At 36.5% G+C, this 24478-nt stretch overlaps 1 protein-coding gene across 7 annotated transcripts in view; it reads right to left on the reverse strand.

Annotated features, from left to right (window-relative positions):
• Positions 1 to 24478, reverse strand: part of EYA4 (EYA transcriptional coactivator and phosphatase 4) — a 138986-nt gene that overhangs the window by 42976 nt on the left and 71532 nt on the right. For all 7 annotated transcript variants that reach the window (XM_077782202.1, XM_021540675.3, XM_021540674.2 and 4 more), the window contains exons 3-4: positions 21195 to 21244; positions 1196 to 1320 (exon numbers count right to left, since the gene is read on the reverse strand). In XM_077782202.1, the coding sequence (XP_077638328.1) occupies positions 1196 to 1320; positions 21195 to 21244 (175 nt within the window). The remainder of the gene's footprint in view (positions 1 to 1195; positions 1321 to 21194; positions 21245 to 24478) is intronic.

Genomic DNA, 24478 nt, shown 5'->3' on the forward strand with positions numbered 1-24478 from the left:
GGTACAACAGTTCATTCTCCCAATGTCTGTTCAGTGTAAATGAATAGTCTTCAAGGCAAAGCAGTGTTTTGGCACTTTAAGTCAAGACTTTTAATAGAATTGTATTGGTTTTATGGATATTATTTTAACTAGTTTATTTATGCACATTGTATAATACAGAGGCATCCAGTTACTAGTGTTCTTCAATAGCATGCTTGAAGTTTTCTCTTCTCTTTATGCTGGAATAAGGATTCTGTTTAAAAATAGGCTCAGCCCTTCTTTGCAGAGCTCAGTTACCTCCCCAGGCACATTCACTTGTTATTGACATTGACAGACTTTTATTTAAATAGAATAAGTTAATAAAATGTAAGTGAATTTTCCTTGTGGCCAGAAAGAACAAACAAAAAAATTTTCTTAGTGCCAACTGTTAAAATAGACAGTAATGCATAAACTCTAAAGAAGGAACTCTAGTTTGACTCATATCCATGGTGTCACTTTCATGGACTGCACCTCAGAATGTGGCACACTGCTGTGGTAGAATTGGTAATCTGAAAGCATTGGAATATCTGTGTTGTAGTTGTATGGCAGTGCTACAGTATCACCTACAGCAGTAATGACCAGTTACTGCTGAGGAAAATCTAACAATCTCTTTATTACCAACTTTCATTACCTCCCGAGGAATGGAATTCATCAGCAAAAAAAAAGAAAAGAAAGAAAAAAGAAATTACCTAAGTCTAATTTTGATTAGACTTAGGCAATTGATTATATCTCATTAATCTAATTTGATTAGATTTAGACATCTAATATCTAATTTTGATGCACTTCTCTTGATAGTAACTTTAATTTAACATAAATACATGTAACTCAGGGTATTATTATTACCCATCAAGGATGCATGACACAATAAATACAATTAATTTTATAAATTACCAGCAGGTATAAGCAAACACTTAACACTGTGTTCAAACCAACCATTTAAAAAATTCTCCTTATTTAATCTTTGCACCTTATTTCAGTTCTGCCTCTTATCGCATTTGGTGCAAATCAAAGAAGTGATGTTGGAATTAGAAATTTACACTTGTACAACTGCCAATTTTTCATCATTCTTGCTGGATTTATAAACAGGTATATGGCTATTCTTGAAATTATGGTTAAAAATTACTATGACTAAAAACTAGCCAAAACTTTCTGTGTGCCAGCTGTGACTTATACTTACCTCCTGTTCCATTTGTTGTGACTGATGTGCTACTGAGATTTGATTTATCCAGTTTGGAACTACCCGATGCATCACTACTTCCAACAAGATTATGAGGACTGGCTAGATCCTGCATTTCCATAGACCTATTAAAAAACAAGGTGACAGTATTAATGTGATAGTATCCAAAATAATCTACTTTTTTTATAATGCCATTTATTTATTTAATTAATATGGAGAGTTTGCAGTGCATCCAGATTAACAAATCAGTGCATGTTCCTCTGACATTTTTGCTTTTTACCAAACCTGGGAAAGTAGATAACAGCAGCAATGCCACTATTTCCCACTTGTCCTTTAGATATTATGAGGTGACACAGTCTTATGAAACTGCCACTGAAACACACCACAGAGTTTGTGCATAAGAAAACCAGAACAGGAACTTCTGCCTCTCATTATCTGTATTCCAACCACCAGCAGTTACTGCATTCACACTAAATTACAGGAACAGCCCATACGAGTGAATGAACGGAATTTTCATGTACATCTGGCAACTTCTTCACTCCTACAGATGTGTATATTCTTCTTGGATCTCTTGATACTTGTTTTCTTCTGTGCAATTTCTGGGAAGGTTGCAACATTTCAAGTGGATTTAGGCTGCAATGAATTCTAGCCTCGCAGTTACAGTGGGGGGCCTGAGATGGCTGTAAGCAGTGACAACACATCTGCCTTTCGCAGACAAAGACAGAGCAGACAAGGAACATTTCTTGTTAGACCGGTAACTGCAATCCAATTTGCAGTCAGTGCTCGCCTACTCCTTGCTTCATTTATATATTAATTACACAGATTTTTTTTTTTCCCCCAGAGAAACAATTTTGCTATAGATAAGGAAAGTTGTCAGCCCACATGTAACAAGAGAATGATGTACCATATGTATACTCTAAAGGCCAACAGGTTGACTTACAGAGGATGTAAAAGCCCTATTGCAGAAGGCTGAGATGGAGAGGAAAAAGATGAACAGTGGCAATAGTTTAATTACAACAACAGCTCCCAGCTGACCAGGACAATCAATAGCAAATCGTTAAGGGCAACACCCAACATTTTAAGAATTTAGTTGCAAGTTCATTTTTCAACTGCCTGTCTTCTGTGTCCCACATATCATCCTCTGTGGAAAAACAAACGGAACCCCCCTACCTTTCCATCAAATATGGGTCTGCTGGCTGAATCTGGATTCTTTCCCCTCCAGAAAATGAAACTATCTTGCTTTTGTACTTGTAATTCTGCTGATCTCCTGGATGATTTAATCCCTCACATTACATTAATTTAACCCAAGACAGAGATTCAGAGCTTTCATGTCTTGAATATATTTGAGAAAATGTAGGAAATACTATATCTCAACTGGGAAAACAAATAGAAGCTTTACCCAAAGCCACATGAAACAGAGTCCCATTTACTCAAGTAAATGTCTGAGTCAACCATGAGATGCACTGGTTAAACCACTGGCAGGATAGCCTGCCCAGCAGTGCTCTGGATGAGCAGGAAAAAAACGGCATTGCTGCAGGCCATGCATCAGCAGGTAAGAATTTTACAGCCATATTCAAGGAAATGCAAAGGCATAAACTGAGATTTGAACTGCATTGAACCAAATTTCTTCATCTAATTGTATATGCATTTCTACATACCTGTCAGCAGTGCATTATATTTATTGCCTACTGGAAATGTGATCAGATTTAGATGAAGTGAACTCAGGTTGTTTACAAGTCTGCCAGGTTTTGTTTAGCAGTTTCTGTACAAGTATAGCTGCTAAAGGTTAAAAAAAGTCTTTGGGTTTCCATCTTGTATGTATTTAAGGGAGCAGAAGAATGCTACACAAAATAAACAATGTGTGTTTCACTGCATATACAGTGTAATGCTCCCCACGTGTTCACTTGGCAGTTTTAAATATCATGATTTCCTGCTGAAGTATGATCAGCAGACAGATACCTAATGGGCAGTTCCAGCTTAGAAAGTTCACACGTGTTTTTTTCCCGTGGTTTGCATAAAAGTTACAACAATTTCTTTTCAGCCAGGCATATATCTTTGCCACAGATGCAAATACTTCAGCAGCATTTTAGAAGCAAAATCACTGGTTCACCTACACAGTCTTTGAAAGAAGTATCCATTTTAAGCACTTTTCACAGTCAAATGTATCAGATTTTCTTAATCAAATCAGATCATTTTTTAAATCAGAAAACTAGGTCCACTATCATTTTTTTGGTAAAGAATATAAGCAATCAAATTTTGTAAAATGAATACTTTTTGTTCCAAACAAGCATAAAAGCTTCTGTGCAGTTTTGTATTTATAGAAGTATTTTTAGTGCCCTAATTTATTTTTTGGAACAAATTACATCCCATCCACAGACATGGCAAGTTAATTAACTAAAAGTATTTTTAAAGAAGTGCCTTCACAAATAGGCATTTTTTCTGCAGGAGTAAAAGACATCTTGTCCTTACTGGTAGTCTATTAGGAATAAAAAGGATATCCAAACCAATAAAAGTTTCACAAAACCATGTGTATACATTGTATTATCCTGGGTGCTTCATCCTGTGTGAACAAGTACAGGGATTACTTTAATATATCCCTATGTGATTTATTTACAGAAGTGCACATGTTGCCTTCTGTGTAACACATACAATTCTATTCACTTTTTTGGATGCATTTAGTTTACATTTAGCCTAAAAATTTCTGTGGAAGATGTAACAGACTTAGTAAAATCTTATCTTCGAGTGAATGGAGGATTCAGGAAAAATGCTTAGTAAAATGGACAAAATAACTTCAACATCTTGAATTCATTTTGTCAGACTAAATGTTTATCAGAGTCCTGCTTTCACTGACTTAATCAGAAGCAGGTTCAGGTTCAGTATGTGCTTTCCTGCACTAAAAAAAATGTTTAAAAGAAATCTCTGAAGGATTAATTAATACTTCTAAGTTTATGCAGCTATTTATTAAAGACTGCTTTCTAGTAAATGCAGAGGAATCCAATTTAGGTGGAATAAAGTTTATTGTTAAAGGTGCTTATAAATTACACTGTACAATTTTACTTTACATATTTTTTTTCTCTGCCAGTCACATAACTGAGCTTTAGTTTTCCCCCTCCTGCAATGTCTCAAACTGCTTTTTAGAATAATTAAGTAAAATTCTACATTGTATAAAAATATACATTTTGTCAATAAATGGATTGGATAAGAATAAACTTGAATTATCTCTTGACTGTTTGAAGAAGGTTTGCATAATTCCCAGCTTCTGAGCAAAAACCTGAAACCTGCCAAGACATATTTGTCTTATATTCTACTTTGGCTGTGCTTAAAGTCTTTGAAAGTTGGTATTTGCACATGCTTAGTGCATCATTTCAGAGGCTTATTGGAAAAGTCTCTAAAACATCCCCCTTCACAGAACAGTCTCCCAGATCTCAGTGGGCTTTAACTCCAACCTGTAGACAACCCTACCCAACTGAAGAAGGTTTGAATTAAAAAATATATCTGTGTTGGGATTCTGGACCTTCCCCATTACAGCATGTTCTGTTCCCCAGCTTGAAGTTACATCTCTTCAAGGTTTAGCCTATGCTCAGAAGTGAATTAAGGAACAGCCTCCAAAGAGACAAATTCCACCCTCTTCTGTCCCATCTTTGCAAGTGTGGATGAATAGAACTTGTGCCCCACCCCAGACCACCAGAGTGCACAGCCCAGCATCATAACCCAGCCTTGCACCAGAAGCTGTAAGTAGGACTAATTATGATTGCCCCATCTGACAACTGCATCTCTTTGATTCTGTATAGCTTTCACTTGTGTTGTTTTAAAGTCAAAAAGCCCAAACCTTGCTTCTACAGTTGTCTTTAAAATGCCTCTTTTTTCCCTCCCTTCATAACAATCACATATTCATTTGTGCACTGCTTTTCTTCAGCAGACTAAAATTTATTTTCATAAAATCTGGGTTGCTATAACTATGTTATACATCTGCATTTCCTGTTTAACTATTATTAAGATGGACTAAGAGCTGAGCTCCTTCCACAGCTTGTAACTCCATTGATTATTTATTAATTCTACAAGTAGAACATATTTACTTAATTTTCCTGAAAGAGATGATGTTTAAAAATGTAAACTTTTTGCTTCATAAGCCAGTTCAAACTTTTTTACCAATAAGATCAAAATTATGAAATAATTTATCAAAGGTTTATAAAAGAATAAATATTCTAACATGAAAACAAAGTACTTCAAATTCCAGCCTAACCAGAACGTTTTACAAATACCATTTCCTTTGTGCAGAATTTGAAGCAAATCCAAATTACAGGAGAACTAAAAGAAGGAATAGATGGAGTCTATTTAAAATTGAATAATTTTATTTTAGTTTGTAAATAATCATACAATTTTTTTAAGTATTTAAAATTCTTTGATAGGAAATTTGCCACATGCATTTCTTTAGCAGAATCTCATGAAACTTCACTGAGGCAAATATGCATATTATTATTATTATTATTATTACTATTACTATTATTGTTAGGTTAGTTTCACTCCTGTTTTTCTAGTATCCCTCCTGTTGTAACACCAATTCTAAAACACTCCATACTTTCTCACAGAAACATGGAGTCTTGTCCATTTAAGTTATCAGCTACCCTGGAGGTTCTAAAATTAAGCAAACTTTCCCTTTATTTCAAATTAACTTTTAGTGCAGTAGGAAGGTTGGATAACAGAACTGCTCCAACTTGGCTAAATCTGTTTCCTACTGGTATCAGCTCAACTCTCAGATCAACTACACTGTTTTGAAGACAAGTGGATTATTTTTTTTTTCCATTTCACACATAGATTTTTTTAGGCAAATCTTTCAGCCATGTTCTGAACAGGACAAGTGAACTCACCTCTCTTTCATAGACAGTCTGAACTAGCTCTACAAACCTTCATTCTGACAAAAACAATCAAAATGGATGCATGTACACAGATGTTATTTGTCCAATTACATAAAATCTGCAATAAAGTTTAAAACAATCAGTAATTTAGATAACACTACAATTACAAAGCCTTTTTTTTTTCTAGTGTTTTGGAGTTTTGTTTTTGAATTTGTTTGTTTTTTTAAGTTACATTCATAGACCAGATATTTTTCATGTTTGCTTGCACCTACAAGAACTGTAAAAATGCAATTAAAAAGAAGTTACAACAACCCTTCAAAGGCCACAATGGGCAATAAGAAAGAGGGTGAAGAGAGAGAGATTCTGGATGATGGACAGTTTCCAGGGAATATACTGTTGTATACAAATTCATGTACACTAACACGTAGATACATCCAATCTTACAATAATTCTTTGCTACGCAATATACACAAAACCATTTGTTTAAATGTATACGCAACAAAAAACTTCCCAACACCTTTCCATGGAAGATCTCCACCAATAGTACAACAAAACACACAACTAAAAAAACCTCCTCAAATGAGTAACATTTCCAATCATTTTATCAATCCCAAAATACAAGTTAATATTTTCTTTTCCAGGTGCTTTTACACTATTTATGGCAGCCTTTGTCATTTTTTTGTTACTGTAAAAGGTAAGGAAGGAAGAGCACAACTAATGAAATAAATTTGTTCCATTGAGACAACTACCCCTCTTGTTTTCCCTGGCTCATCAAGCCCACCTATAGATCTTCCTAAGCTTAGTAGACGGCCAAAATAGCAGAACTTTTGCTATTCTAGGCACAATATCGCAAAAGCTGCTCCTCCAACACACAAGTTCTGGAAGCTTGCCGGATTTAAAAACAAATAATAGTACTGGACACTAGCAAGACCTCCTTCCCTCTCTCCTTGAGGCCTCCTTTCTTAACTTGTAAAGCAATACAATGCTAAGAAGCAGTAAAATTGTGTAATTTTATATTGATAAAACTAGTAAATGCTCCTCAGAGTTTTATTTTATAATTTTTTTTTTTTTTTAGCAATACAGAAAACAAGTGCAAAGCTTAGGTACTCCTTAGGTAATTCTTTGGGGCATGAAAGGGCACAAATTGTGATTGTATCTCAGTTTTGCTTTCCTGCCTGTTGTTCTTCACCTGGCTATTCAAGCCTGATACCAGGAGAAAAACCTCTCATGCAGACAGTATTACTTTACAGGAGCTGTCTGACAGGCAGGCAGTGTCAGTGCCTGGGATGTACTTGATGCAGAGGGCTCAGCTGAGAAAGTGGGTGAGCAGGTTTGATGACAAAGGCCGGCATTGTAGCTTGCCTCCATACACCATTCACAGCTAGAGAAAAAGACATTTCTTTTAACAGCACTGCAGCATCTTCCCCACCCCTACTTCCCATTTCCCCAGTTAAGCTTTTGTTATCACCCTCCCTTTTTTGACCCTGTGCCATCTTGAGATTCTCTGCACTTCCTAACAATTAGGTGTCAGATAGTTTTTGTCTTTATTAAATCTATGATTCTCTTTTTTCTCACTGCAGGAACAACTATCAAAGGTTGAAGATTTTATTAATCTAGTATATGGCTATTGCTTTAGTAATAAGCTGATATTATTTTTTTTACTGAAAAGGATATATGTATTTGTTCTTTGTGACTCTACTGAGAAGATATGACTAAGAACTATGAAAGATAATTGCTTAAAAATTCAAGTTTATTTTTGTCAGAAAAAATATTTTCTGGTATTTTCTTCTTGTGTCTCAAAGTGAGAAGTTTAGCTTTGTTCTTATGATTATTAAACACACCAATGAATCTGGACGGCTTGGACTGTTGTGCCACATAATTGCTGAAAACTATTATTTTCTTAGAAGTCAGTAACTGCATGGCTCCCCTTATTTCTGATTGACTGAGACATTTTATTTCAGTTTAATGTCATTTAATGTGGTTTCCAGAAAACCACAGAAAACTGTCTATTCTACTGCAGTTCAGTCGGCCACAAATCCACATTACAATAATTTTTCACTGCTTTCTGACTTTTATTGGGAATGAATGTTATTTCCCTGTCATAATTAAAAGACTAGCTAAAATTAGTTTGGATTTCCACACTTTTGGATAAAACATAGAACACCTGGGAGCCATTTCTGGATTCTCCTGTTGGACATGTAGCCAACTTATCAAAGCCAACAATAATTAAAATAAATAAATAAGAATCAAAACAAATAAGGGGAAGTGGAACATACTAAGTTATTTGCCTCAGCATAAACTTCTAGCTCACCCTCTCTATGCTCAGGATTTATTCAATTACAAAACACAGATTCAGAACAGCGAACAAGGCAGGCTGACACTGAAAAGGTAAGTAATGGAAGGCATTCTTTTTCCATATTCTATTCTTCCACATCATCTCTCCACTCTGAAGTTTAAAATTGGTTTGAGTTGATGAAAGCAAATGATAGTGATGAAAGCAAATGATAGTTTTATATGGGAAACTGTTCCATTCTGATACAATAGACTAATGCACACACAAAAGGCAAAGCTATCCTTCTCGCCAGCTGGATTCCAGCCTTTCAGATATCTTTTCTGGGCTATCCTAAAGTGACAGTCACAGTTTTGATGGGATGCAATTTTGGCTTAGAGTTTATGTTCCAATCACTGGAGGAAATATCTTCAAAACAGGCAATGTGGTGTCTGGACAGATAATTTGCATCTTCTCAAGGAAAAAGGCAGCTGGATGGAGAAAATCACTCCAGAAGCCAGAGAAAGAACATCTAAACTCGTAAATGTCAAGGACCAGTGAAGGAATAGCAGAATGAGGGGCTGGGTGGTCAATTCTTTTACTCCATGTAGAGACCAGCCCATCCCAAGCCTGGGCATGTGAACAGAAAACACGTAAAGATATGCAGGCACCTGCTACTTAACAAAAACCAAAAAAGCAACCAAACAAAAAAAACCTACCCAAAAAAAACCAAAACAAAACAAAACAAAACCCTAAAGTAGGTTTTGAAGTCCTTATGTGAGTATTTAAGTAAATCAAAAGTGATAATGACAGCACAGTTCCATGGGGAGCTGTCAAGTATCCAGTTTACACGAAATACAAACTACCAGTTTACAGATACATAAGATCTAAATGCAAGTCTTTGAATCCCAGGGCCACATTTTCAAAGAGTTGTTCACCCAACAGCTTCTGATCACTTCCAGATGTGACAGGCACTTGCAAATGCTGTGGTTCTGACAACATGATGTTCTGTGTCATAAACAAATAACAAATACTTCTGTGGAGATGGCTGGAATGCAAACAGCAAACCTGTGGCCTCCCCCCCTTTGCCACTACTTCTGCAGAACAACTACTCCGAGTCACATCTGAAAAACCTGCTGGAAATTTGAGAGTCCTTTCTATATCTCTGACAGGTGACCTGGCTGTACACAAGGAACAGGTAACAAATCCAGTGACTGAAGGGTCTCACAAAGTCCTTCTTTCGAGTCTGATTTGAGCAACAAAGACTGTTTCTCATATATACAGAGGAATGTGGAGATGATCAGTTCTGCCTGTTGCTAATCTATCCTTTGTAAAACACAGCCTTCCAAATGACACTGCTTACTGCAGCGATAATATTATGAATTTAAATATAATTATGTCAACTGTATTAATGTCAAACAATATTTAAGCAAATATAAAACTGGGAAATCAGGGATGAAGGGCTGGGAATTTTGCTGTTGGTTTCAGTGGAGCCTGGACAGCATGATGTAATTATGAACTCATATTTTCATTACAAAAAGCAACGGGTGGGTTGTGTCTGACTCACCCTAAATTGAGATGTGTTACATTTCAAGCTAGTTATTGCAACATGGTTCTTCTTCACTAGGAAATGTCCAAAGCAAAAGAAGCTCTTTCAGGTGTGCTGTATGAAGAGTGACCATACCTCATTTCAGTGTAATTTCTCTAGCCACCAGTACAGGGGCCTTGCAAGAACTTCTTCAGCTTCCAGAAAAGATGAGTTATGATGACAGACTTGGCAGAATACAGGAGTTGCCAAAAAACTTGTAGTTTTCATGCTCTATTCATATTTTAATGCAAACATTCTGAAACTTTCTTGGTAAATACAATATACAGAGAATTACTGGCAAGCAGTCTTAACGTGGGAAACATTAACACATCTCACTTTTAACAGTGAAGTTCCCCTTATAAGTTAAACCTGATCTGAATCTTGGCTCCCAAGACAAATATTCTTTAGTTTACCTCATGTGGAGCACATTATGTTTGGCTCCAAAACAGTTTGTGTCAAAAGCAATTATTTCTGTTCTCTAACCACAGTCCCAACAATGAGATTGGTTTAGAATATATAATAAATATCTGCAACTTGCTGACTGACTGATGCCTTAACTGCTTCAACATCTGATCACCGTAAGGTGCAGCTGGACAAAGCCATTGTGGATGGCAAGGTACACTAGGTGTGCTGAACACATCCCTTGTCATTTTGCCCAGAATGACCTTACTGCCTGGAAGAACCTAAAGAATTTTGCATAAGTAATTACACTCAAAACTAATTCCATTATCCTAAGCAAGAGAGAGAATGATGCTCTGATAAATGCACTGATGCTGGCTGTTCTTTACAAATGATATAAAATGACTACACTTCATTTTGCTTTGCTGTTTGATTTCCCTGAGTTATTTTTTTTTTAATTTGAAGCTTAGAGCATACACACCTTTTTCATTTGGGGTGAAGTAGGTGATTTTTGCAAGAGTTAATAAATACGTGTCACTGAGAACTCGGGCACAGTTCCCCTCCCCTGAATTATCCCCTTGGGCCACAAGAAGGGGCAGGTAGCAGCTGCAAATCTGTAACACCTTCATTTCCAGCTCAGCCTGCATGCTGATAACCCAGCCCCCAGGCCAGGGCATACCTGCCTGCCTGGCCAGAGCCACAGGAGCAGGGCACCAGCAGAACCCCCACTCCAGCCCTCACTGCCCCAGCACACACAGAGCAGCCCTGGGAACCAGCCTCTCTGCTGGTTACCCCCCTTTAGAGCTCCCTCTGCTCAAAACACAGCTTACACCAAATGGCTGGATCTCACCAAGACTTCTGACACAATGCTTAGTCTTTTAAAATCATTAAATGTCCACTTCTGCCCAAGTACCGAGGGAAAAACAAGGTAGCAGGAAACAAGCCCTGCAGTGCTGTTGGTTTTTATGTCCACCCACATCCATGTTGCAGATGCAAGATTGCAACTTTACTGCATTTAGAACCAGCTGCCCACTGGTTCCCCAGGAACCTGGCTTGTGAGACAGGGCAGGATGCGAGATGTTCATAATAATATGACTGCTTTTTATAATACATTTATTCTTGTTTCTCAGCAAATGTTAAAATATTGCTATTGGGAAACATGGTATAATAATGAAATGCTAAGAGGGATGAAAGTGCTTCTCTGGTACTATTTTGAGAAACTCATGAAAAGCACTTCATCTTTGAGAGCACAGGGGTTTATTTTCTATTTAATTTAATCTACATAATTAGAAGGAAAATAAGACATAAGCCTGAAATAACATAGGAATAAAACATGATCTTATGTCTAGTCACCTGCCAATTACTTCCACACTGAAAAGCAAATAAAATCTCAAAACCCTTAAAAATTAAAGTGACAGAGATTTAGTTGTAAATTGAAACAGAATTTAAACGGAATCCACCAAACAGGATGTCCTCCCTCTCTGCCCTCTTCTGCACTCGCGCCACACAATAAATAATTCTGTTAAAAAGTTGATCCATGGAATTACTTTATTTATTTGGGCACTGCATGTGCATTTCTCCATAGCTCTGCCAAACATACCTTCCCACAGACTTGTTGCTTCAGTCCTGAGTCTCTCTTAAATGGCAGACACAAATCCCCTATGAATTAGATTGAGACCATCATGGTAATTTTCACGTTTAACCAAAACCAGATTTAAACTCATGTTCTCAAAGGTGGATGGCTAGTGGAAGGCAAGTATATTTCATGCTTTAAGGGGAGGTAAAGTTACTTCTGCTCTACAAATGATATTAAGAAATTCCCAAAGAAATTTGACAATAATACAAACTCAGATCACAGTAAATTGTATCACTTGGCAACTAAAATGGAGAACTAAGTCCAGAATTGCCAATAAAACTCAAGACACACGTTTGGATATATGGAAAGCTTTGCAATGACTAACAGAAAGAGCCTGCACAGGCATCTTGTGAGACCTATAAAGAACCTTATCAGTTTGGGGTTTTTTGTAATAAAAGTGCTCAAACGGAGAAGATAGAACAGACAGACCATCTGCAATGTAACCACATAAAAGACCCCTGGGCAAATCCAAACCCATTAGCAGAAGTGCTTGACAAATCTGCCAAAGAGCCAGATGCTGCTTATGGAGGAGACTCTTTCCCTCCTTGTCATCTGGATCCTCTGGCTTCTGTTCCCACAGGAGAACAACACTGGTGCTCAGACTAAGCTGAGTGTGGAGGGAGCTGAGGTACAGAATTGCTTTCTGATAAGGCTGTCTTAACATAAGGAGGGGAGGCAAAGCCTAAAATATTACAGCACGCTTACACATGCATTTGTGTAATCTGTGGAAGATGGACATGGTAGGAAAAAATAAAGCAAACTTGCAATTACTTTATTTACATGTGATCTCAATCACCTTGTTTGCATGTGGTCTCTTTTTATCTGGATTTTTTTCTTTTTTTTTTTTTTTCATTCATTCTTGTCCTTAGCTGTGGGAGAGTTAATTTCTTCTCAGTAGCTGTTGCTGCATTGTTTTGGATTCAGCATGAGAATGTTTTGGTTTTGGTAAGTTGTGTTTATCCTAAGTCAGGGACCTTTTTCTTTTGTGTCTCATGCTCTGCCAGTGAGGAGGTATGCAAAAAAGGCTGGGAGGGAGCATAGTTGGGACAGATGACCTGAATGGACCAAAGGGATATTCCACACCATGGAACATCATGCCCAGCTTATGAACTGAAGGAGTTACCCAGAAGTGGGGATTATCTGGGTTCTGGGACAGGGTCTGGCATTAGTCAGCAAACAGGAACTCTACTGTGCTTAACTTGTTTATACTTTATTATTACTATCATTATTTATTATTATTATTATTATTATTATTATTATTATTATTTACTATGATTATGTATTTTACTTTGTTTCAATTATTGCACAGTTTTATCTCAAGCTACAAGTTTTACTTTTGATTCTCCCCATTCCACTGGGGTGGGTGACTGGAGGATGAAGTTGCATGGTGCTTCATTGCTAATTGGGCATAAACCATGACAATTCTATTTTTATTTCCTACTTTTTTTTTCTCTAATGACTGATCAGGGTCTAGTAAGATGGTAAAGAGGTGAATTCTGGTATGTTAAATATGAGCACAGCATAATAACTGCATGGTGTTAGTTAAATGCTTACTGAATACATGAGATGGACTGACAACATTTAAAATGTGAAACATCTAGCCAAGAAATTACACTTAAAAATATTTGAGAAAAAATGTGATTCATGTAAAAAGCAAACCAATGTCAGAACAGACAACTTGGATCTCAATGGCCATTTCCTTTTTATTGTCTACATTCTTCTTGGAATTTTTTCAGCTATATTTGAAGTGCAAAGTAGGTGGAATCAAATAGTTTTACTATTCAGGCTCACCAGTGGTAAAATATATTTAGAGTAAACAAGAGGTCAAAGAAGCTGGAACAGAGTCTGAATTAGTTCTCCTGTGTACTGCTGTAATGTGATATGACAGAGCAAAAAATAGACCACAGGAGAAAGAAACAGAGCTCCTTCCCATTGTGATTACATGTGCTGCACACCTAAGAACAAACACTGTTATTTTATGGCTCAAAATCCAGTTAAAATTTTAGAATAAGGCTCTAAGAGACTACAGGATAAAACAAAAACATTTGTACGTGTAACCCTAGGTTAGCTTCTTTAACTCAAAACCAATATTTACCCTAAGATATTCCTGGAGATTCAACAATTACAAAAGTTTTATGGATACATTAATTAATTCAGAAATCCTGCTCTCTTTAGCAAACTCAAAATTCACAAGGCATTTTGATCTCCAAAGCCTCCAGATTAGTTCTACTAACACTTTTAGTAGAATCTTGTTTATTCAATTTTTTTCAATGTGGTGATAAACAAACAAACAAACAAAACCCACCAAACCAAAACCAACCAGCCAAACACACAAAAAAAATCCCCTAGATTTTATTGTTTCATTCATTCCAAAGTCTGACCTATCACTGACTCAGGTTAATGGAAATCTTAACAGTGACAAGATCTGGCTTGGGATCACAGGGATAAATTATTATTAATATCACAGAAAGCATGTTATGCCCAGTATTAATAAAAAATCCCAGGAATTTTGAATAGACATGAAATATAAAAAGATACATTACTTTTATTGTTATAAGCCATGGGAATCTGTTAATATAAACCATTAAAATACTTCCCTGTGATGTCATCAGTTACCGTGTATTTGCACTCTAAATAGATTATTGTAATTTCTGTAAATATATCATATACATTTTTAGAACTCTTTGGAGGCTTGAACCATAGCCAGCAAAACCTGATGGGAAGACAGTGATCAGCTTCAATAGGCCTTAGGTAATCAGAAGACTGAATTTTTAAATTTAAAGAATGAGTACATCAGTGCTCAGAAGGCAGAGAGACACCACACAGACTGACCTAAAAAAATAGGAGAAACTTTCATTGCCTGAAAACTACATGTCTGAAAATAAAGGCATTACTCCTTGTAGTAACTGTAGTGCAATTGTCATGGTTGCTGTGTGTCACTCAGTTACACGTATGTGAAGAATCATCTCCCAAACACGTTACTTTGATTTATTCCAACTGCCTAAGTGGCATGCAGACTAAATGAGTGCACAAAACTTTAATAAGTACCAGATTTGTATAAAACATTCTCTGCAAGCTAAGTCTGTGTGTTCCAGAATGTAGTCTTTATGAGAAATTTTATTCCACAATGTAGTTACTTTAAAATTGGAAAATTGTTGTATGTTTTTTGTCAGTCACTGTCTTGACTGAGTAGTTTATGCTTGATCCTGCCAAACATTTCTCTTAGGTGAAGTGCTTGTAACTGTAGTGGCCTCATTGACATGAATGCTATACTCTGGCATATACCATCTCTCTTGTTAACTAGTTTTTCTTCCAGTCCTCAAAATTACTTGTGACAATCTTTCAATTTAATTATTCTGTCTTTTCATAGAAAATTTGTTTTGCTGTGTCTGTTTCCAAGTCCAAGAAATACCAGAAGCCAGTCAAAAAGTCTTTTTTCCTGGCTAAAGATTAATCTTATTTTTGAAGGTATTCCCTTCTGGAACTGACCTGTTTTGCAGAAATGCTGAATCTGTAAAATTAAAAGAAATACTTTCATTGCCTTTGGTCAAATTGTGTATCTAGCTGGTCTCATAATAAATCAGCAGAGCAACAGGTGACTGATGGTGGAGTCTGCATGGTTTCCCAGGGGAAGAGGGATACAGTAAGGTGTCAATAGAAAGAAGTTCAAATAAATGGCATTTCAAAAGTGCCTACCTTACATGTCTACTTCAGGATGAAAGGAATCTCACCTTCAAAGTTTAAATCAGAGTCCTGTCAATAACTAATTTCCTCATATGAAGCCCATTTATCATGTCATAATGATCTACAGATTATACAATATGGGATACAGTGGAGCTACACTTCTGACTCAGAAAAGCATTATCCTCTGGTCAAGATAAGCTACATATGGTTCACAAGACAACAAACCCTTACTTTCTAAAAAAGCTTCCAAGACATTGATGAGGACAAAATTAGGGAGCCTAATGTGTTTAAACAACACATATGAAAGCCAGGTAGACTGGTTTGCTAACTTTCACTGCACAATGAATACTATTTCTTTTTTGTATTATAATTGCTGAAACTTTAATCACAATTTCCATAGCTATTGCTGGCTGTTCTTTCTCAGCAGCTCAATTGCAAATTCCTCTTTACTATGTAACATTAATGCTGTTCATCTCGAACTGCAAATGACAGGGAAGGTACTACTGATCCCACTCTACTAGGAGTGCATATGCAGATGGTCAGCTGCTTTCAAATAATGGAAAAGGCATGAAAGCATCATCACAGAATCTGTCTGGTGCCTGTAAAGCTTGAATTTGGGCTCAGGAGTTACAAATGTTAGATCTGGTAAATACAGGCCAGCCAATGCCTGACTGAAAGAATGAACTATCACTGCAATCATTCTGAGATAAGACTGTTTAAGCTCTTTTTGAGGGAATTAGTTGGTGGAAGAAATCTCAGGTGTATTTTAGTTGGAAGCAATGAGAATGAAACATGATGGTTCAATAGTTGTTGGATGCAGATGGTTGTTTGGAATAAGATGCACAAGATACATGTTACTTTTAATTTTTTTAAAGTGTATGAATCGTCATGGAAAAACTGTTTGGTAATGCATACATGCAGCATTAGCATAGCTCAGATCCAGTGAACATAGTGAACGCTGCATCCACAACAGTAAGCCCAAACTGCAGAGGAAACAGACTTTGGTGGTGAGAAGTGAATGATAAAACTGTGGTAGCTTTCACTGACATTCAATACCATCTATTTATTGGTGAATGCATTAATTACAATAATTGTCTCTGGATGTGTATCTGCACTCTATCCTCACCAATTAAAACCATGAGTAGGTATCAAAATGAGACCAGTGAGAAAATATGAAAGCCTACTTCACATTCAAAAGTTTTAAGAAAGACTTTTAAGATGAAACAGAAACAGGAAGTCATATCTTTTAAATCTTACTTTGTGGTGCAACTAGAAGTGTGGGTGTTGAAGAACAGAACAGCAATCATCTGATGAACAGCTGCAATCTATGCTAAGAAGATCACTGAAACCCATATTAAATTGAAATATTGGAGGCCATTTTAAAACAGATAAATTCTGGTGTGCTTTTTTGGATTACTGCTTTATCTGGCAACTTGATCTGTGCATATAATTCCATATTCACCAGTGATCATCATGGGTGAATTTGTAGTTTGATAACACATAGGGATGAACCCCATCTAACCAGTTTCAATGCAGTAACTGTAGTGCCCCTGACACTCTTCTTACACTCTTCTTACAGCATCTGATAAAGTTTTACTTAAGACTGGCTTCATTTGCTTTTTGTTTGCTTTTAGAACTTTTTTTTTTTTTTTTTAGTATGTAAAGGAAAAGTCAGGAAGAATGGGTACTACTGGAAATATTGGATCCACAGGTTTGTAGTTAAAATCATGCAATAAAGTGGAGGGCTTCTTGCTCTACAGGGCTTAATTTTAACTTACAAATACAAAGATCGACTGCCCTTCTGCAAATACACAAGTAATGTATTTTTGACACTGTGTGTCCTAAGTATTCCTAAGTCAATTTGTCAGCATTTTTCCCTGATTTACAAAAACTACTTATCAAAACCTTCAAGTTTTCCCTTTCTTCCTATAGATAGCTTCATCACAACATAAATATCATAGCTTTAAGAGGGAAAGTATGTGAAATATTCAGCCATTTTCCTTTACCCTTCCAGGAAAAAACCTCCTGTGTTTTAGCTTTCAGAAAAATCTCTTCATTCTGCTGCAGTCTTCCATCCTCTCCAGATGGTAAAAAAAACATTTTTTTTTTTCCTATAATCAGTAAACTTTGAGGAAGCAGTAGAAGACCCTGTTGAATTTCCATCTGCAGTGACTTCCACTCCCTCATTTAATTCATCTCCTCCCTGTTTCATTTTATACCCTGGAAAAAACAATACTTACTTTCATACCTCAATTCCTGACATGACCTTGGTATTACAGTGGAATCTCTGGCAGGCCTGGTAGTATGAGAAGGAAGATTTGGGGGTAGGAGAGATGTATTCATCAAGCAGACTGCTATGTCAAAGAAAGATGCTGCTCTGGGATGCATGGCCAAATAGAATATGCTGTTGCTGAATGTAAGCAGGAATCTCAGACTTCATATTTAGCATTTTACCAGACTTCAGAATAACACAAATTTTAGCATTTCCAAAGGTCACATGGTATGAGGTTTTAAGTGTAGCTCACAGGTTTTAGGGCAACAAAATTATTAGAATTAAAATAGCTTTTTTATTATTTAAGTAAAAAGGAAGGTCATTGATAAATGCAAACAAATTAACTTTCAAGCACTGCACTAGACTTCAGCAATTCTTATATGACATTCAATTTCACATAGGAGCTGTTCAGCACACTCAGGATTGATACAATTTTAAAGTTGCCTGTCATATAAGAAAATTAAGAGCAATGTATGTTTGTAGGCTCTGAAGACAGGAACTTCTCTCCCTAATCTTGCTAGTGAATTTGATAGAAGGCCAGCATGTCAAGAGTTGTCCATCATGTTGCTCCTGCCTGCTCCAGACTCATGGTGGAACAGTTGGCAAGTCCCAAGTATTCACTGCCTCTGTGTCACACACCAACATCCCCAGAAAGCATTTTGCATTACTGGATGACTATCCAAGCTTGCAGGGTGAATTTGGCTTTTACTACAGAATTATGAAGAAAGAATGCCATAATACTGATCCAGCCACAATACCACCACTTTGAGGTATAATGCCACCACATAGGTAAAAGAGGAAGTATTCAGAACCCCTTCATAGGGATTTGATAAGAAAACTCGCAATGAACTCCGACAGGATTTGTAAGACAAAGTTGTTTGTGAATCAAAATGTCTGTCAGTGACACTGCAGCCATATGTTTCCTTTGTGTTTACAACTCGCCTATTCACCATAACCTCAATTTTTAACTACAGATCCCTCTCCCTCTGCGCAATTTACCTGTCTGTTAAGACAACAATCACTTTCTCTAAATAAATGTCGGCAAGGTTGATTTTTACTGCATGTATAGCTGGTCACTTCTGAAAAGCATTTTTTATATGCTGCATAGGTTAGTACATCCCTCAAAAAAATTTAGTAGTCACATCTGCAGTTTGACTGCTTCTTTCTAAAAGACAAACCCAGGCCAAGCAAGACAAAGAATCTGCTGATACACACATGTCACTCCAAGAATTCTCCTGACAAAGTTCCCACACCCAATTTAATTACTTCCCTACTGTAAAAACACTTTCCATCTGCATTTATTGTAATAGTTTCAAATCCAAAACTAACAGACTATAAAGCTAGCTAAATAAATGAATGATATTGGCCCTAGGTCCCAAGCCAGGAGCTATTCTGTAAGGCTGTGTTTCTCCAGCATTCATTTTTATGCTGATGTTTCATTTTATGCGCAGTGTTTTCACTTAAGACTTGTTTAGAGAAGAATTACCTTGCTCCAGGCTCTGAAGTGTGTTGTGCCACACAGAGCCCTCTAGTGCTGCTCCAGCCCAAGGTCTGTCAGACATTTCCCTCTAAGACTAAAAGTCACATTGCAACCAAATAATCCCACTTCAGGCTGTATACACAGCACTGCATATACTCAGGTTTGGAACACTAATTTCAACTCTGTCTGTTATAAACTCCAACTGAGGGTGCAGAGCTCAAAATGAAAAGTGTTTCTGTTGAAAAATGCCCTTAAAAAAATAAAACTACCTGACTGACTATTTGTAACATGGGTTCTCTTGCATGTTTAGGAGAAAAAAGTATCTTATTCCTCAGACTCAGCATGAAGAATTTAACTATAGCTTGTAAGAAATTTTCTGATGTGCAGAGATAATAACAGTACATTGCATTCTGGGTCCTCAGATTTGTTGCGGTTTGTTTTCATCACACTTTGATGAAATTACATCAGACTGGAATTCATAGTTTTTAAAGATACAGTAGATACTTGAGATACAATAGATCTGGGCAATCACAACACTTTAAACTACACACATATGAGTGCTATGCACATATGAGTGCTATACTAAGCTGAGATTCTCCATGGTGTCAAAATACTCAGAAAGAACTTGACCTTTATAATAAATTTTAATCCAAAGTAGCAGCACAGAAGATATGTTTTTCATTTACAAGTTATGAGTACTGAAGGGCAAAGTAGGTTTCCACTTAAGTCCACGTCAAGACTGCTACTGACTATGCTGAAAGCATTCTTGGATATTGAACATCTCTTCCCTTTTCAGTTCTAACCAAACTAAATGAAAATACATATTAATAACAGATATGAGCTAATCCAAGGAACTCAGATGGTGCACAGTGCAGCTCAAGGCATAGGTACTGTAATGGCCTTGGATATTCCAGGTGAATCCCAGAGGATCCTGCTGCAATAATTAAGGAATATAGTTAAGATACAGGTAAGGATTTGTTTAGGGGGCGAACCATAAATTATTTAACTTTTCTGAGTTTTAGTGACAGTTAGTGATATATCAGGCTTATTTTGTGGCTCTCCCCTCACAATGAAATGCTTCTGAGCTTTTATGACACTGAAATAGTCTTCTTCACAGAACCAAGACAAAGACAACAAGGAGCACTCACTAAATATTGAAGAAAACTATCCACCAGTTTACTAACGACCAGGAAGATGCACCTCTAAAACAGCTACTACTTCACTTGCTCAAAAATCATCCATACACATACATACATATGCAAAACATGGAAGTTAAATCCGTTTTCTTTTTCCCATGTACATGATATTAGAAATGACTGTGCTGGAAAGGAATGTATGGCTTCTTTCCAGCTTATGAACACAGCATGTTTTTCACATGTGAAAACAAAATGAAGTTTTGGTAAGGGCAAATTTTCCTAAATAAATAATTAGTTTTCCACACTGGAAATAAACTATATTTTCAATAAACTTCAAAACTCAGATATGTAGAAAGGGATAACTGAAGAAAGTAAGATCTGATCACACAGATTTCCCTGCACTATTTAGTAGTTGGGATTTTTTATTTTTTAATTGAATGTGACTATCCAGTGTTCTGCCATCATCTAAACTCAACAACCCTGACTCTAGGCTGCATCTTTGACCAGGAAAAAGGAAAAAAACCCTTTTCCAGAGTGAAAACCATTACAACTGATCCAACCACTCATTCTTTGCAAAATGTGGCTCCAGGGCTCTGATGTTACAAATCCACAGCACAGCTCAGCCTTGGTCTCTGCCACTGCACCACAGTCAGTTGATGTCGGCCCTCCAGCACCATACCTGGGATTCTGCGGCTCTGAACCATCGGACTCTGGACACGGCTTCTTTACCTGCAGGAGCAAAGCAGTGCTGGTTACTCTCACTTGGAACACAACTTCCTCTTGCACCCCCCCATCCCAGCATGACTTAAAGCGGATCCTGCCCTGCTCACTGGGATCTCTATAAAATATTTCCCGCACTTTACAGCAGCGGTTTGCTGTACTAAACAGTGTGTTTCATTATTATCCCATGAACAGCTGCCAACTGCACTTCCCCAGGCTCCATTAGTGGGTTAAATGTTCAGCTAAAATAGCTTGGGGAGTAGTCTTAACTAGGAACAAAGAAACCAAAGAACCAGGTTCCCCTCTTTGAAATGAGAAAGCCATACTGTTCTCAGCTTGGCCAAGAAATGTTTCCCCAATTGATACTGCTTCTGTTTCCTGCTAAAGCTCAAAATAATAAACACCAGGTTCTGGGGCAAAGCACACCATTAGTTAAATAATTCATATGGTATTTTTAATTTGGTGAATCTGCTAACTGTATGTTAACAATAATTTCCTATTGCATCAATGAATACATGCACTGTTTTTACTCATACTTGCAATACGTAAGTACATAAAAGGAATTTTAGCTTTCAATTTGATCTCCACAATGCACTGCTGTAGGCTGATTGGAGGTGATAAAATCTATCACTGTCAAAATAAAATTAGAAAACTGCTCTCTTGCAGATTAGGTATTTCTTTGGGATCTTCATGATTTCCAGAAAAAATTTAATTGTACCTTCTGGTGATCTAAATTACTTGCATTTTCAGCCAAGGAAAAAACATTTTGCTCACTAGCTTGCTAATGCAAAATCCAGAGCTCTGTGGGAGGTTTCGAAGTTCCAGTTTTAAAGCCACCTAGAAATATCACTCACTGAGGCTCACTTGGTGTGAGAGACACAATAAAAAAACCCATTCCCTTTAGAACCAGCAAGTTCAATGACAAGTTTCAGGATACCTTGCATGAAGAAACTCTTCTATACTTTTTTGCTACTTGAAAAGTATTTCAGAGAAAAAAATCTGACTTTGACTTACTTCTATTGAAGTTACTGACAAATGACAAAACTCTCACCTAGCCAAACAGAAAAAAAGGACTAGACTAATGCTAAATATTATATATATATATATATATATATATATAAATTCCCTTAGCTCAGTGCCATGGAACATCACTCATAGAGATGAGCCCTTCATAGAGCCTGACAGGCAGTATTTCATAAACATTCAGGTGCAAATATCATTGCTATAGTTGTATGTTACCCACATTGTTATTAAAGTAGCATAACATATGAAATACAGTAAAATACTTCAGATATAAAAGCATATGACCATCTACCATGAAAAATGCCTTCAGTATGCTTTATATACAAACATGAGGAATAGTTAATCAGATTACTGTACTGTTTCCTGAGTGTCAGTGGCAGAGGGAACTGTTCAAAAGATATATATAAAATAATTTAAAGACATTGAAATTACAACAGCCTCTCCCTGACAGGATGTGTTTAATTTCAAGAGCAGTTTGTCTCAACTAAGTTACAGAGATTTAACCAGAAAAATAATATTTTCATTTTGCATATAAAATATAATTTAAAATTATTGAAAACATAATGTATTTAGAGCTATAAAATACAATAACATAAGTAAAAATAATTAGAAAAATATGTATATGTTTAGTAGCTATATAGTATAAACCCTGGTAGATCTTCTTTTTCCATGTCCCATTAGCATACACTCACATCATATTTTTCTTATCTCCTTGCTCATAAATTTACTGGCATTTATACATTCCTTTCCAATTTCTTTTCTGTTCTGTAGCTGCCACCAGTAGCACTGTCTCTCACATTTGTACTGGGGCTCAGATCTCACTCCCCAGGTCAGAATAGGTCAATGACTCACGTTAATCAGCTGCTGGAGAGTCTGTCACCTAGACACCCAACACCCTGTGCTGGGCAGCTACCACAGAAGCCCAAAGATACTTGCAGCACACATTAACATAATCTGAGCACTTTTAATATACAGAATATATTAAGACCCCTGGTTTTCCTGTGCAGGGATGTGAGATGTAGTAATCGGGTACTCACAGATGGGTTTTCCTACCATAGCTCACACTACTACTGCATTCTGTTCTGACCAACATTACAAAGCAATCTAAATATCTGAAAGATTATGCTTTATCCGTATAAATTAATATTAAACATTAAATTAACATCAAACATTAAAAAAAAGAACTAAAAAACTACCAACAACAACCCTAACTGATAAATTTTGATAAAAGTTGAAAGGTCATAGCAGAAAAGCCACTAACTAATTGTATCAAAACCACTTACTTCCTGTGTGATGTAACCTGGGAAGAAAAAAAAAGTGAGTATTTTTTATTTAAGAATATTGCAATGAAAGCGAAATTCTTAAACAGTGAGAATATTTGAGTTTTGTCACTTGGCATATAGATGATGCAGTTCATCCATGATCATTATCTGAAGAAATGTGCAGAAGCACAGAGTATAGATTTGGCTTTTCCTCTGAGATTAAATGTAAAATTAATTGTGTATCTTTAGGGTCCCTTTTTGAAAGAAAAGATTTAATAAATAAAAATGTTATTTCTTAAAGGATGAATAGGCATGGGATTTTCTTTCAAGTGGCCATATGGAATGAACACCATTTCTCTTCAAGGCTACTCAAGTAGCAAAACAAATTCTGTTATTCATAAAATTATGCCACCCTTGAAGGTGAACAGAAAATCACTGTGAAAATGTCTGATCAAAGACTAAATATTGTTTCCTTTGTCTTCAGCTGCACTGTTTTACCTCTTAATTTGCCTTGCTGACTGTTTTCAAAATAATTAACTTTCACTAACACCACATTTATTTACATTCTCATGTGTTAAATGCTATAAAAAGAACTTTTTCTCCTTTACTCCTGCTCTGTTTTCCTTTCCCCCCTTTCTGTTTACACAGGTTTTCTCACCATTTTAGTTAAATGCATGTTGAGAATCATTCACAAGAGTAAGATTCAAGTTTCAGTTTGAATTCTACTGAACTGCACTGAACTTTCCTACTCTGGTTTACTGCTACAAAATGTTTGAAAAGTTTCAGCTAAAAACCTTTAAATACAAAGATTTGTGAGAACAGATTGTTGTGTTCATGGTTTGAATGTCACGTCATTGTGCTGCTGATTGACTTCAGCACCTGAAAGTTGGAGGCAAAATCCCAAAACTGAAAGGGGGGGAGAGAGTTACAAATACCCAGGAATTATAATTTCTGTGAA

Source organism: Lonchura striata, chromosome 3 (assembly GCF_046129695.1).
Source record: "Lonchura striata isolate bLonStr1 chromosome 3, bLonStr1.mat, whole genome shotgun sequence".
In the NCBI taxonomy this organism is placed as follows: domain Eukaryota; kingdom Metazoa; phylum Chordata; class Aves; order Passeriformes; family Estrildidae; genus Lonchura; species Lonchura striata.